This window comes from Octodon degus, unplaced genomic scaffold (assembly GCF_000260255.1).
Source record: "Octodon degus isolate 3935 unplaced genomic scaffold, OctDeg1.0 scaffold00081, whole genome shotgun sequence".
Taxonomy (NCBI): Eukaryota; Metazoa; Chordata; class Mammalia; order Rodentia; family Octodontidae; genus Octodon; species Octodon degus.
Genome location: NW_004524657.1, coordinates 8767470 through 8783641, shown reverse-complemented (window position 1 = coordinate 8783641; position 16172 = coordinate 8767470). Strand labels below are relative to the sequence as shown.

The 16172-nt window shown below is 38.5% G+C and overlaps 1 protein-coding gene across 3 annotated transcripts in view; it reads left to right on the top strand.

Moving 5' to 3' along the window:
• The window catches only part of Senp7 (SUMO1/sentrin specific peptidase 7), a 219917-nt gene that overhangs the window by 65825 nt on the left and 137920 nt on the right, over window positions 1-16172 (top strand). For all 3 annotated transcript variants that reach the window (XM_004636590.2, XM_023721306.1, XM_023721305.1), the window contains one exon: window positions 4973-5070. In XM_004636590.2, the coding sequence (XP_004636647.2) occupies window positions 4973-5070 (98 nt within the window). The remainder of the gene's footprint in view (window positions 1-4972; window positions 5071-16172) is intronic.

The window sequence follows — 16172 nt, the reverse complement described above, 5'->3', positions numbered from 1 at the left end:
CCCGTGGGTCCTGGGGACAGTCTCCAGACTGAGGTAGGGGTAAAGGACCAGGGCTTGCTTTGAACCACCTACCTGCCAGCTCCAGACAAAGGTTGCAGGCTGAGAAGTAGTCATCTTATTTTGGAGATGAGAAAATTGTCACCTAGGATAGATTTTTAACAAACATGCACTAATACAATCTCCCTCTTCCAACCTCCTGCTGTCCTCACCCTACTCACCACTGTGAAAAAAGTATTAAGTCCCAAATTATAGACCAGAGAGGACTTGTCTTTCCCCAGGGAAGGGACAGTCCCCCTGAGTCCTGGCAGCCTAGCAGGTCTTCCTGGCTCACTTTGCAACACCAACTTCTAAGCTCCAGCTCCCCCGCCCCTCTGGTTCCAGAAAGAGATTTGACCTTTTGTGCCAGCTCAGAAGGGATCACAGTGGTCCCTGGATTACAAGCAGGCCATGACGGCTCTTGAGTGAGCACTGCTCCGAGTCCTGTTTGAGGTCCACCCCTCCACCCCCTCTTCTCCCTTGCTCCAGGCCCAAGTTCCCAACCAGCTACCCTTCCTGGAACTGCAGGCCTGTGACTGGCCTTAGATTCCGGTGTCCTTCAGGAAGGCTAGGGGAGTGGGAGAGGCAGTGTGGCTGTGGAGGAGGACACCTGCCCATGATGGTGCTTTCTCTTCAGTGGTGTGGAGCCTGGCAGCCTACAGGTTAGCACACCAGACCCAGCTCCTGGGGTCAGTGATTCTTTTGTGATAGACAAAAGCCCTTCCTGACGACTGAGGCCCCAAGAACCACTGGGCCACCAGGACCCAAGAAGATAGCCCTTTGCCCACCTCCTGGCACAGGCCATCCCGAGCACATATTGTTCCTGTTGCCTGCTGCACTGATCATGAAGTCACTGGCCGCTGCCACACATGTTGCACACGTGCCACCGTGCCCCTCCTGATGAGCACCATGGTGGAGGAAGTCACCCAGTCATTTCTCAGTCCTAGGGGTTGGTGGCTGGTTTTGAACTTGTGTTGACTGTTGATACTTATTTACTGTATAAATATAATTTATCATTTGTATCATGAAAAAAAAAAAGAAACATTTGATCAAAATTAAGTGAATTTTTTCCTTTGATAACATCTCCAGATACAATTCAGGTTCTACTTGTATAGTGGTAGAACTGAAGATGGCTACTAAAGCATCTTAATGATACTGAGTTAATATTTCAGTCACTATCCCTCCTGACTTGTTATAACTTTTAGTTTCTTGCTATATTTTTATTATATTGTAATAGTTTAATGCCCTCAGCCTTTGATAGAAATGTTTGTTTGCTGTCTAGAATATGAAGTTCAAAGACTAGTATTTCTACTCTTTTATAAATACAGGGAAAATTTACTAGATTTTGACCAGCAGGGCATAGTAAATTTAACAACCTAAAATATGAAAGTTGTGTTTACTATGAGATTAGTGAAATGATAGGAGGAATAGTTATTTATTTATTTGTCTTTGGTACTGGGTCTCACTACACAGCTCAAATTCGTAGTGATCCTCCATTTTCAGCCTCCCCAGCACTGGGATTACAGGTGTGCATAAGCATGCCTGCACTCAGTGGGTGGCTCAGTGCACCAGGGATTGAACTCAGGTCCCTGTACTTGCCTAAGCAGGTGCTTAGTCCGCTGAGCTATTTCACAGGCCCTAGTCTAATAGTTTGAGAGTCTCATCTATGAACTTTATTATTCCCAACTCTGTTCTCACTTTGATTTCATAAATCACTATGAGAAGCATTATTAGTAATAGATATACATAAAATGTATATGGATATCACAAGAGAAAGACTTATTTGCTCTCAGGGCTTAAGGGACACTGAGAACTGAGGAATACAAAATGCATTCCAAAAGGAGGAAATGTGCAGACTTGCTTAGGACTATGTAACAGTTAGGGTGGAATATTAACCTAATTGGCTTTCTAATTCTACCTTGGGGTTGATGGAGCACACTGTGGTGGTGTCTGGATGAGTCATGGAGGCATGGCTTTGGGGTTTGTGTCAGGTCTTTAGTCCTCTCCTCTGAGGCACTGTTTCTCTGCTTTGCTTCTAGTCATCTTGAACTATACATTTGTGTTCCATGTTGCCCTCCGACCACAATGTTTCTTTTTGGAAGCAGCCAACCATGGGTTCAATTCCTTTGAAACCATGAGCTAAATGAAACCTCTCCTTATTTAAATTGTGGATGTCATAAGAATTGCCTTCCAACAAGGTGAAAGATGATCAATATGGATTATATGCATTTGCTTGCAGGGAACTACTTACACATAGTTTAATACTGTCAGAATATAAGATTCATGAGAAGTAGAAGTCAAAAGAAAACTTGGTTCTTTTTTCCCCTTGGGATTTTAAGCAGAACAATATCAGATGTATACTTTGAAGGATGTACCTTTCAAGAGAGAGTGGATGCTAGTTTGGAGAGAGAAGAGGTCATTGGGAGGGAAACACATTAGAAGAACATTGTAAGAGTCCAAATAATGATGATGATGATACAGGACATAAATGGTAATAATGAAAATAAAAAAAATTTAACTTATTTTTTTTTTAATTTATTTATTTATTTATTTATTTATTTATTTATTTTGTGTGGCCAGCTCAGCCCACCAGGGGGCGGGGCTGGGTGGCATGTGGTGCTGGGGGATTGAACCGCGGTCCCTGTGCTTTGTTTAGCTTAGTTTGTTCTAAGTAGGTGCCTTAGACCACTGAGCCATCTCACCAGCCCTAACTTATTTTTGTTATAAATTTATATATTGTAGTGAAATGAGGGTGATATGTTTAGGTTAGATGTCAATAGAAAAGATTTTGAGAATTTGTTTAATTTAGATTAATTTGTTTAAACTTAAAGGACACAAACTTTTATGTCAGGTTTAGGTTCAGTTGGGCAAGTTTATTCTCTCAGATTCACTTCTCTCTTATTAAATAATTCATTTTATACTGTATAGGGTTTTGGTGATAATAAGAGAATGCTGACATGTAGAGGACAGCATTTATATTCAAGAGAATGATTTTTACCATCTGGTAAAATACTTGAATTGTGGTAAGACACAAAATTCACCATCTTAACCATATTAAATATCTCAGTGATATTTAATACATCCACAATGTCAAACTTGATGCACATTTTAGTTGTTTCTACCTCTTCTTCCTTTTGCTATTGTAAATGATGTAACAATGAACAACAGATGCACTAATATTGCTTAGAGGAAGACAGTCTTTACTACTTATTTATTTATTTATTTTGTTGTCTTTTGATACCAGGAATCAGACTCATGATTTTGTGCTTGCCAGGCAGGTGCTGTGCCTCTGAGCTATATCATGGACCCTTTACTATTTATGTATTTATTTATTTTTGCAATATTGAGGATTGAACTCAGGGACCTTGCATTTGCCAGGCAGGCGCTTAAGCTGCTGAGCTATATCTTTAGCCCTTGCTACTTTGTTTTAAAGCAGTCTAAAACTTATTACATATGTCACTATACATATTTGTGGGTGTAGCTCCCATTATTATATCCATTTTTAAATAAGTGAAAGGCATAGAAAATGTAAATGATTTACACTGCATTTTTTTTTTCTTTTGTTTGTTTGTTTTGAAACACGGTCTTGCTATATAATTCAGACTGGCCTTGAATTTACCATGTAGCTCATAATGGTCTCAAACTCATCATGATCCTTGTGCCTCAGCTTTTCAAGTGCTGGGATTACAGACATGTCCCACCATGCCTGGAAACATACAAATATATTTAATAAATAAATTTTGGGGCCAGGGAGATAGCTCAGTAGAATAAGTGCTTGCCTAGCAATTGCAAGAGCCTGAGTTCAATTCCCAGTTCTGAGAAAAAAAAAAAAAAATTAACTTTTTTTCCCCTAGTCATTGAATTTAAGCCAGGCCAGACATGGTAATGTATGCCTGTAATCCCAGTGCAATGGTGAGCAGAAACACTGAAATGACACCCAGGATTTGTAGGCAGATTTACTTATGTCAATAGGCACTGATTGAGATCATTCCCAGAATGTCATGCCTTGATCTCTGGTGGTCTAGGGATAATCAAGCAGGAAGTACAGAGGCAGAATGGCTTGTCAGTTGGAGATTGTTTTATACAATGTGTATCATAGTGACCATCCCTTTCTAAGAGAGAAGCAATTGAAACTAGAACAGGAACTATTACCTGGGCAAATAAGAAACTAAAATATATTGGCTTGGGGAGAGGGGAGGCGTTTTCTGTTACAGCAGCACTTGGGAGGCTTCCTGTTACAGCAGGAGGATTGCTGTGAGTTCAAGGCTAGCCTTGGCTTCAAAATGAGTTTCAGGCCAAGCTGAATGGCATAGTGACATCCTATCTCCAAAAAACAAAATAATGAATAACTTTAAGGCATATTAGTAAGATGTCTGGTTCTTTTCTATTTTTCATGTAGCATTTTGTAAGATACTAATTTATTTCCTTCAAAATTGTTACAAATGTAGTTATTTGGAAATAATATGTCCTAATTAACTTGGTGTATTTGTATCTCTAGATCTTTTCCATCTGTTATTGCAAAAAAGAAAAAGAAGAAAAAAAGGCAGGTATTCTGTTGATTGTACAACAGAAGGAAAAAAAAGGGAGGTATTTTGTAAATACTACATAGTATTTTGTAGATAGTAAATAGATTTACTATTTTTTTGTCTATATAATACTAAGAATTTGGTTATCTTGAGTTTTTAAATTAAAACACCTTAGCTAGGCCTCGTGGGATATGCTTGTATTCCTAGCATTTGGGAGGGTGAGGCAGGAGGATCACTGCAAATTTTAGCCCAGGCTGGGGCTACATGTTGAGCTCAAGGCAAACTAGAATACATAGGGAGATCCTGTTTCAAAAGAACTAAAACTAAAAGAACAAACAACATGTAAGTGTTTCTTGTCATATTGACCTTATATTTGCTATTAAAATTACATATATATGTTTTTTTCCTAGTGGAAAAGAAGCCTAAGAAATAAAGTCATCTCTTTAGACCGTAAAAATCAAAAAGCTATCCATGGGCATTCTGTGTCTTCTAAGTCATCCTCAGAAAGGTAAGTGTGTGTGTGTGTGTGTGTGTGTGTGTGTTTCTGTTAGTGTGTGTGTATGACATAGCATGGGCTTGTATTATGCATAAATAATGTGACCAAGAGTGACTTATTTAAATGTTTTAGTTCCCAGGTATCAAGGTGTTTAAAATAGAGGGGTTGGACTCAGTGACTTTTAAGGCATGTAATTCCTGATTCATCTTTATAGTCAATAGTGAAAAAATGTTCTATTTAGTAACTGTCATCCTGTAGTCTTGGATTAGTGAAATATTAGAAGTAACCACTTTTTTTTTTTTTTTTTTTTTTTTTGCGGAACCGGAGATTGAACTCAGGCCCTTGCACTTGCCAGGCAAGCACTTATTTTACTGAGCCATCTCCCCAGCTCCCAGAAGTAATCAATTATTTAGGTGCGGGTGGACTGAAAATTACATATTTTTTCATTGATTTTTTTTAATATACAGAAAATATAAATATAATTTTATTAAATTTATTCGATAATATTTCTGTATATGGTATATTCAGTATATAATCTGGGCAGTAGTATCTAATCTCTCTGAATTCCTTTTGCGTTATTGTCTTTTTCTGAACAACACACTTTATATGCCATGTTGGCCTTTCCTTTTTTTTCTGTGAGTGGTGTAATTTCAATACAATTTCCAACGGGGTATTGTGGTATATCCTTAATACTTGGAAAGGCTGAGGTAGAAGGCTTGTTGGAAGTTTGACATCAGTGAGTTTAAAGTCAGCCAGAGCTTATGTAGTGAGACTGTTTCAAAAACAAAACAAAACAAAACACGTTTCTACTCACTAAATGTAATGGTGGAGATGTTGATGATAGCCCTCCTGGTTGGTGTTTTCTGTCATGTATTTTTCAGTTATTTGGTCTGTTAGACGTAATCTAAATTGTAAGTGACATACTGCTTGGTCTGTAACATGCACATATATTTTATAATAGCATTTTTTTCCTGTGAGTTTTGATTATGGGATAGCTTGTTAGATGTCGGTCATCTCTGTCCACACTACCCATAGAAGTATTATAATCATTGACCAGTATTGGAATTTTTTTTTTTTTTTTTTTAGTTTTGTTTTTGTCTTTCAAGTTTTAGTGTTCTGTATTATGAACAGTGGACAGTGAGATGTCTTTTGTCTTTCCATTTTATAACAGACTTTTCCTCTTTGACATGGTAACATTTCTCCCATTTTCAGTTTTTTCTTTTGCAAGGTCTTTTAACATTTAATTTCTGTTTTTCCCCCTCTTTGGTCTTTTTGAGCCAGGGTTTCATTTTGCTGGTCAGGCTGGCCTTGAGCTCACTTTGTAGCCCAGGCTGGTCTTGAACTCATAACAATCCTCCTTCCTCACTCTCCCAAGTGCTGGTATCACAGGCATGTGCCACCACAAATAGCCCCTATTCAGTGTCCCAAATGTGTACATTTCATGTTATGAAAGAATATCACTGAGTTCTGAGAAATATAAAAAATTTTATCTAATCTACTTATGATGAGTTTTTATAAATTGTAGCATAAAATTATAGTTTTTCACAAATAAACACAAATTAGTAAAAGAAAATAGCTAGAATTTATTAGATTTCACTAGAAACAAACATCCAAGATGAATACTGTGTTGAAAATTAAGGGCCAGCCAAATAGCTCAGTTGATTGAAGCACCAGCAAGCAGGTGCCGGCAGTTTGATCCCTGAGCCTGCCATGCCAGCCCCGCCCCCAGGGCATGCTGAGATGGCATTTGAGACTGGGCATGGTGGTGCATGCCTGTAATCCCAGCTCTTGGGAGGCTGTAGACAGGTGGATCACTGTGAGTCTGACCTAGTAGTGAGACCCTGAACACCCTGGAGACCTTTCCCTAAAATTAAAAAAAAAAAAAAAAAAAAAAAACGACATCCAAAAATAGTCTATATAAAACAAAAAGACGAACTGAGAATATCTAGTGCAAATAATTGATTGGTTGAAATGACACTTGCCCACAGACACTCCAGGTAGTACATAAAGCATTGCCCAAAGATGGTCAGGGCAAACTGTTAAATGGATAGATATTTGGAAGATTCAAATTATAATTACTTTCAAAGGAATTTGCTATATGTTAGATTGGACATCAGTAAATGCTTAGAAAGCTATTTTAAAAGAAAGTTTTGAATTTTTTTTTTTTTTGTATTTTTTAGGGAAGAGTCTATAAGATGTGCAGGGTATCTCTACTAGATCGAACTTGTAGTGATTTGTCTGTTTACAGTCTCCCAAGAGCTGGGATTCCAGATGTTTTGCCACCATGCGCAGTCTCAATTGCTGTCTCAGTGCACCCCAGTGGCGAGGCTGGCGTGGCAGGCCTGGGGATCAAGCCCCTGGCCCCAGCACCTGCTTGGAGGAGCTTTAATCTGAGCTATTTGGCCGTTCCTGAATTTTCTCTTTTAGCATAGTGAATAAAAATAAGTTTGTAGCAAAATAAAAATTAAAATTATTGGAAGATCACACAAATTTAAAAGACTATAGAGTCCCTGAATTTATGCCTGAATAATATCTATAAGCTACTGAGTCTTGTTTTCCCATTTCAAAGAAATTGTCTACAGAAAATAGAAAAATATATTGGTGACTCCATAGAGATTTATAAAGTTCTTGATCTTCTGCTGTATCTGCACTGAATGTTTGAATAAATTTTATTTATTTTTTTGAGACAGGTTGTCACTATGTAGTTTAGATTGAATTTATGCACTGGACTGGCCTTGAATTTGAGGTGATCTTCCTGCCTCAGCCTCAGTGCTTCTATTTTATTGGACAGTTGAATGTTCAGAATGCATGTATCACATAGGGGAAAGGAGTCTACAGGCTGGAAAAAGTAGATTAAGGATCTCATTAGGTTTTCTGTCAAATCCTGAGTAGAAAGAGTTAAAGCTTTGCTGGAGGGAGCAATTAAGAGAGTCAGAGGAGTTGATAAACAGAACATGGAAACAAGCCAGGTTCCTTATCCAAGCTAGCAGTCCTTCACCATCTCTAGTAAAATGCAGCAGAGATGAAGTGGGGATGGAACTACATAGCTCTTATTTAGTATTTAAAACTATACCTATGCGTCTGTGTACACACACACACACACACACACACACACACACACACAATCTGTCCAAAACATGTATACACACTTCAGGGACTCTCAATCTTTTAAATTTTTTTTGATCCTCCAATAATTTTAATTTTTATTTTGCTACAGACTTACTTTCATTTATTATGCTAAAAGAAGAGATTCAAAACCATTTAAAAATAGCTTTCTAATCATTTATTGATGTCCATTCCAAAAAGAAAAATATTACGATATTTTTTCAACAAATGATGTTACCCTTGTACAGGGTCCCTGTAAGTTGTATGGTAGAAAACCCACTACACTGCTATCCCTTAGAGAAGAAATTGAAAATGTATTTTCTGTAGTGTCAGTTACCAAGGTTACCCAAGCAGCAATTCACCATACTAGTCAATGTCTGGAAGCTGATGGCTACTACTTTCATCACCCCTTGTAATTGTAGAGGCCAAAGGGAACTTGTGTTAATCTTTTGTGGTCTCAATATTTTTAGTCTTAAAATATTTATAGTTTGTCTTTTCCTGAAGTGTATACATTTTTTTTTCAGAGAGTGTGTGTGTGTGTGTGTGTGTGTACGTATTCCCAATCTAGGGCAAAAATATTAATGCATTTTTTTTTTAATATTACTTCACTTGCCCTTTACTCAATGACAAACTTGACCATATATGTAAGGTACTCCTAACCAACCCATAATTCACAGAGATAAAGTCCTGACAAGAATAAGCAGGCAAAGAAAAACAGACAGAGCTCACTTAAGAATGTACACACAGTGATAGTGCCAGGGTTAGGGTCCTATGGCCTGGGATACATCCTTGACAGTCCAGAGAGGTAATCAGATTGTGACAAATTCCAGGTATCAACCTGGGGGGAAAGGTTCCTCAGAGGAAACTGAGGATAAAAGCCCACAGGTATCCACTGATTCATTACTGGTGTGGAGTTTACAATCCCAATTGGCTGCAGAGCAGCAGTGCAGTACTCACTCCCAGGTAGTGTTTATGCTGCTGAGCTATCTCTCTGACCCAACTGTCTGTTTATGGATTAGCATCTGTGTAAAACTGTAGACAGATTCTGAAACAGTTGTTTAGAAACCTTGTTTCCATTATAGCAATAAAAGAGTTATATTATCTTAAATGCATGATCACATCTCTAGGTGCATATTTCTTTATTGGAAGAAATTATATGCTAACAGGTACTGGGCTTGGTGGCACATACCTGTAAACCCAGTGCTCAGAGGGCTGAGGCAGGAGGATTGTTGCAGATTTGAGACCAGCCTAGGCTGCAAAGTGAGCTCAAGGCCAGCCTGAATTTCATAGTGAGACCCTGTTTGAAAAAAATATATATATTATAAATAATGTAATATATACAGGTGACCAATGATGTAGGAGACAATTCCAGGTGCTCATCTCGGTCCAAGAAGCCAATATTTATAATCCCAAAGTTACATTATTGGAATCCCATCAGGTTGATTCCAATCTACCACTTACAATGCAACCCACTGTGAAAATAAAGACACTAAATTATATTATGTTGGGGAGTCAAGGGGCTCTAAGTCCAGCCATGAAGATGGCTTTCCGGAACCAAGAGAGCGCCCCAGGGCCTCACCCGGTTTTTATTCAGTAGGGGAGTGGCTTGAGGAAGATTGACTGAGAATTGTGGGAAGTAGGTGATCATTGTGAGATGAGCTAGGTGGGTGGCGTACATTTACCTCTGCGATATGCAGAGAGGGTAATCTGCATTATATAGTATCTAATGTTTGGTAAGTCTGGTGCTTCAGCTCTGATGTAGTCTTTCAAGCCCCAGGAAGTCCTAGCCTCTCTCTCAGCGGCTCCATCCCAGCTGGTGGCGCAGAGCATTAGCTCTACCATTCTGTCTCAACCTGGCTCACATTAAAGAGCAGCAGTTATAGGTTACCAGGGAAACACGCATGCCACCTTCAGAGACTATCACCAGCATCTCAGCTAGACCAATATACATTGCTTAAGGCCAATTGAAGGATAAACAGAAGTCCTAGCCAGCTTTGTACAGAACAATATGAGGAAATAGGGTCAGGCTCAGTCAAAATGGAGACAGTTGCTCTTCTTTCAAGGAGAGCTGTTCAGGTGGTCCTCCACACAAGAGGATTGCGTTTTGTACTTAATATATTAGTCTTTTATAATTTAATTGGGTTCAGAGATAAGACACCTCTAAGAATTTGATGCAGCCAAGATGAGAATGGTTTATTTTTATGTAAATGTATTAAATACATAAATTAAACCCTCCCCACCCATACAGCGTGAAGATCATTGGTCTCACTGGAGTCTAGGGTCTGGTTTTTATCACTAGGCTGTGTCTGAGAGCTTCGCTTTCCCACTTACCCACTCTACTGTAGAAGGCTCACCGGCTCCTTTTGCAGAAAAAGGACTGCGTCTCATAAAGAAGCACAAATAGGGTTTATTAGGCAAAGGTGAGAGTATAGTACACAAAGTACAGGGGGTGTGGGTGATGAAAAAAGTGAAACACGTTACAGTTTGGAACTGGATACATTTGTACTGTGAGAAGTAGGAATATAGCCCCTCCAAAAGCAAAAGGTACCAGTCTGTTTACAGGCAAGGTGTCTTAGACTTTTCTCTCTTAGTTACTTTTGTTCTGTTGCTGAGACAAAATAACCCATATTCAAAGTTAAGGGAGAAAAGGTTATTTATGTAGCTCACAGATTGTGGAGGTTTAATCCATAATCAGCGGGCTCCAAAGTAGGGTGGCATGGTTGAGGGGCAGCCGTTCAAGGGAGACAGCAGAAGATAGCAAAAGCAGTAAGAGTAAAAAAGGGCCTGGCAAGCTCAAGGGCCTGAGTTCAATCCCCGGTTCCGCAAAAAAAAAAAAAAAAAAAAAAAAAAAAAAAAAAAAAAAAAAAAAAAGTAAAAAAGGGGAGAGCAAGCCTCTCTTTTTCCCTTATATTGTAAGGGGGCTACCAGCTCTCAGGTGGGTATAGCACTCACCATCTCCCTGCCCCCCTCTTGCACAGGATGAGGATGTTTACAAAGTGAGGCTCTAGGCCCCCTGCTGAATCACTTAGTTAAACTTCTCAAGTAGACACCATGAATCAACCATTACATTGCCCTATTTCTGTTGTAGGAAACATCATTCTTTAGCGGGAAGGGCATGGCCTTTTAGTGATGAGTCTGTTAGGGAAAGGTATAAATCTAGCCAAGGTAACTGTAGCAGTGTTCTGGAAGGCTCAGTCTCTTTATGAAGTACAATTTATAGGTATGTTTTCCTTCTTTTTTCTGCCTTTTATTTACTCTTATCCAACTTCAGTTTAGTAAAGTTTCTTTCATTTTTTTTTGATACTGGGAATTGAACTCAGGACCTTCCACTTGCCAGTCAGGTGCTTGTGTCACTGAGCTTTCGCCCCAGGACTTCAGTTTAAAAATTAGGAAAAACCCCAAAACCCTGTTATATTTTAATATAGTAAGACACTAAGCAGCAGTGTAAGATATGTATTCCAGTTTCAGTGGCTTCTTGCAAGTGGCTTATTTCTTATAGGCCTAGGTTACAAGGATATTTAAGTAGATGATCTGCATTTGAGCAAAGACTTTGCAAAAGTAATATGAAACACAAGAAGTCCAGTCAGATTTCCCAGTCTTGCTGTTAGTGGTCTCCCATAAAGTTAATATGGGAGATAGTTCAGAAACATCCTAGGAGAGGATCTCTGGAGCGTCTCTGACAGCAAGGTGAGGTCATTTTATATAAACATTTACTATCACCTTGGAACTTATTTTTTCTTTTAAACCTGACTAGCCTTTCCTCTAGAGCATCTTTATTCAATGATAAGGGATACATTTGTGAAGTATATAGATGGCAATGTATTATTACTTGGTGGCCATATAGTGTACTTGAACAGTTGGCTACAAATACTTTTACCATGATAACCCTTACTCATGATTTTTAAATTAAGACATATTTTCTGAAAAGTAGAAGAATTATTTTATTTTATGGGAGAGAGATCCTGAAAACTGTAACATGGTTCAAGACTTCCTAAGGTATTATTTTTTCATAAGAATATGGATAAGTGGTACAGACTTTGAGGCTGTTAATAAGTCATAACATATCATGTAAATCTTGCCTTTTATTTTGTGGCATCACCTCTAACATATTTCAGTTTTTTTTTTTTTTTTTTTCCTCTCTTAAATTAGCAGCTTAGCCCTGGGCCTGCTGTGCATGCCCTGCTCAAGGGGCATGCTGAGACTAGGTGTGGTGGTTTACACCTGTAATCCTAGCTCTTGGGAGGCTGTAAACAGGTGGATCACTACAAGTCCAATCTAGTAGTGAGACCCTGAACACCCTGTTGACCCTTCCCTAAAATATAAAAAAATACAACAACAACAACAAATTATCAGCTTTGCATAAAAGGGCAATTGTTTGGCCTTCTTTTATACAATTAAAATCTGACCTCTGTTCCAAGGTTAATGTTTGACTGGAAATTGAGATGGGATAGAATAGGGAGCTGGTTGGTAGAAATAGGCTTATGAGAGTTGAATTTTTAGCAGAGTTTGGAAGTAACTTGATGAGAAGTTGTTCTGTGTTTTGTTCAGAGTGTAAGGGCCATGTGTTTATATCTTTGTGTTCTCTTGGGCAGACTGAGAGAATCACTTTTCTGTATCCTTTGCAAAAGAATTTTTTTTCCCCCTCTGTGGAGCTCACTTTCACTATTAATAAGATTGTGGAATTTGGACCTTTGGACATTGTTCTCTTATAGTATAATGTATTTAACATGCACTGTGCATTCTGTTCCATTAATTATTTGTTTTGGAGTTTTTGGCATATCAATTTTAGAGCAGAGGGACAATATCATGTTTGGAACAGAACACTTTACCCTATTTTTTTTCTTTTTGTGGTACCGGGGATTGAACTCTGGACCTTGCACTTACTAGGCAGGGGCTTATTCCACTGAGCTATATCTCTGGTTCACTTTATACCATGGAAGCTAAGATCTTTGAGTGTGTTTTTATAGCCAGACATCAGGTTAAGCCTAAATTGTCTCATTTAGCTTTCACAAATCTTTGAGATTTAAGTAGCATTGGCCTTGTTTTATAGTTGAGTAGAATTAGGACTTCTGATTCATTATAATGGGAAAATTAATGTTAGTGTATCTCTGGAAAACCTAGTTTAGTATTCACAAACTTAACTTTTTGTTTTAGTCTCATGTTTATTTTATTTTTGAAAGTTGCTATTGTAATTTATTTTTTACCAGGAAGAGATTTTGTATAAGGTTAGAACATAAATCTGCAACATAGACAAAGTCAAGATTTTTAATAACTGATCATAGATAGGAGTTTCTTTGATTTTCACCTTAATTTTTACTGATCCATAGATCCACCAGGAAAACAAGAGAATTTTTATTTTCCTTTAAATGAACAATGGCTTCTCTTGAAACATACATTCTGAAGACTCAGGAAACCTGGAGGCCAGTGGAAGCCCCTTTCATTCTCTTTTCCCTCCACTCCCTGCTCCCACTCTACTCCCATCTAACAATGAGCTTTTCTCTTAACTAGGTGTCTCCCTTAATTTTATATTGATTTCTCTTAAGCTGATAGTTTCCAGCTCGGCCTGGTAGTACGTGCCTACAATCCCAGCAATGAGGACACTGAGGCAGGAAAATTGCTCTGTGTTAGAGTCCTGCCTGGGCTATATAGCGAGACCCTGTCTCAAAAAACAAGCAAGCAAGCAAACAACAAAAAGAATTTCCAACCTGTAAAATCTTAATATAGGAGTCTATGGTTTTGCATGAAAAATTAAAATACATAGAACCTCAGGACTGGCGGGGTAGCTCAGCAGACTAAGCACCTGCTTTGGCAAGCACAAGGACCATGGTTTGATTCCTGATCCTGCATGCCACTCTGACCCTGAACCCGGGGGCACGCTGAGCCATAGTCTCATGTTTAAAATGGGTTTGTTTGTCTGTTTCTTTCTAACTTACTTACAGGGTGTACAGGGTCTCACTATGTAGGTAGTTGGGACTCACAGTGATCCTCCTTTTTCAGCCTCCCAAGTGCTGGGATTACAGGCTTGTGCCACCACGCCCAGTCTTGGTAGCCTTCTCAGCGCACCCAGGGATGGAGCCAGCACAGCTTGTGGTGCTGGGGATCGAACCCTGGTCCCTGTGTGCTGCCTAAGCAGGCGCTTTAGTCCGCTGAGCTATTTGGACAGGCCTAGTCTCATGTTTAGTAGAGTTCTGTTTAAGCAGCCTGAAATGTTTTATAAATTACTGCCATATGCAGAAAAGTATTAAAGTATATGTACTTGCATTACTTTGGAAACCTCTAATACTGTGTAACTTCAAGGATTCTAGTACCTTGCAGTATTTTATTGCTAACAGTTTATTGTGATAAAAAGTTACAGTTAATAAAATCCACCTGTTTAATTCCATAGCTAAATAATTTTTGGTATATTTTCAGAGACATGCAATCACCATTACATCTAGTGATGGTTTTACATTTCCATCATGTCCCTCAAAAGAAATGCATGCTGCTCATTTATAGTCAGTCTTCATTCACACCTATTGCCTTAGGCAGTCACTAATCCATGTTTCTATAGGACTTGGCTCTTTTGGACATTTTGTATAATCATATAATACACATCTTCCTTTATGTCTGGCTTTTATTGTACATAGTGGTTTTGAAGTTTATCCATGTCGCAGCATGATTAGGAGTTTGTTTCAGTTTATTACCAAAATAGTGTAACATTGTGTGGAAATACTGTCTTGTTTTTTCAACAGCTTATAGGCACTTGGGTTGTTTCTCGTCTTTGGTCACTGTGAGCAATGTCATAAACATTTTTGTTTATGATTTTATACATATGTATGTTTTTGTTTCTCTTGGATAGCTATCTAGGATTAGAATTATTGTACTATTTGGTAATTTTGTTTAACTTTTTGAGAAGCTGCTCAGCTGTTTTCCAAATGGCTGTGCTGTCTTGCATTCCTACTAGAAGTATATGAATATTCTTCATTTCCTTCCTCTTCTGCCTTTTCTCCTTCATTTTTTTAAAAAAATGTATTTGGTACAGGGTCTCACTACACACCTAGGACTTGTAGTGATCCTTTTGTTTTCAGCCTCCTTAGCACTGGGATTACAGGCGTACGCCACCATGCCCAGTCTTGGTGGCAGGCTCAGCATGCCTGGGGCTGGGGCCAGTGTGGCATGTACTGGGATCGAACCCCAGTCCCTGTGCTTGCCTAAGCAGGCGCTTAGTCTTGCTGGTCCTTCTTTTCAATGTTATACTTATTATGTATATATGTCCATGTATATGTATGTACATACTGTCTTTTCCTTCATCTTTCCAATTTAATGGGATGAAACAGTGTCTTGTTGTAGTTTTGTTTGCATTTCCTAATAACTGAATGACATGGTCTTATTGGTCATTGGTATATGTTTTTTGTTTTCTGTAGTTAAAAACATATTTACTTGACAAAAATACAAAACAGTATTATCATGGACTGAAAGAGAACCCTGGCTAGTAAAGTCTAAATATTACAAGCATCACAAAATGCAGAAATAAAAATCACAAGAGTTTGATTAATAAACCAAGAGATATTTAAGCTTGTGTGTCAGTTTTATTTTACTTAATATTGTGGTCTCAGTGTACATCCATTTTCCTACAAATGACTCTCCTTTATCCTTCTCTATGGTAAAGTGCTATTCTGTTGTGGCAAAACACCTTATTTCCTTTATCCATTTTCTCTTGATGGGTCTATAGGTGTTGTAATTTATGCTGCTGTGGACATGGGTATGATATCTTTAACTCTGTGGGAGGAAGATACTGTATCTACAGAGGGAGTAAGTGATTCAAATGCAATTTCTAGCTTCAGTTCTTTGAGGAATCTCCACTGATCTCCATAGTCTAGAAGCATTTCTTTTGCCCTATAACCTCAGTTTTTGTCCTTTGACTTCTTTTTTCTTTCCTTCTCTCTCTCTCTCTCTCTCTCTCTCTCTCTCTCTCTCTCTCTCTCTCTCTCTCTCGGTCTCACTATGCAGTTCAGGGTGGCCTTGAGGTC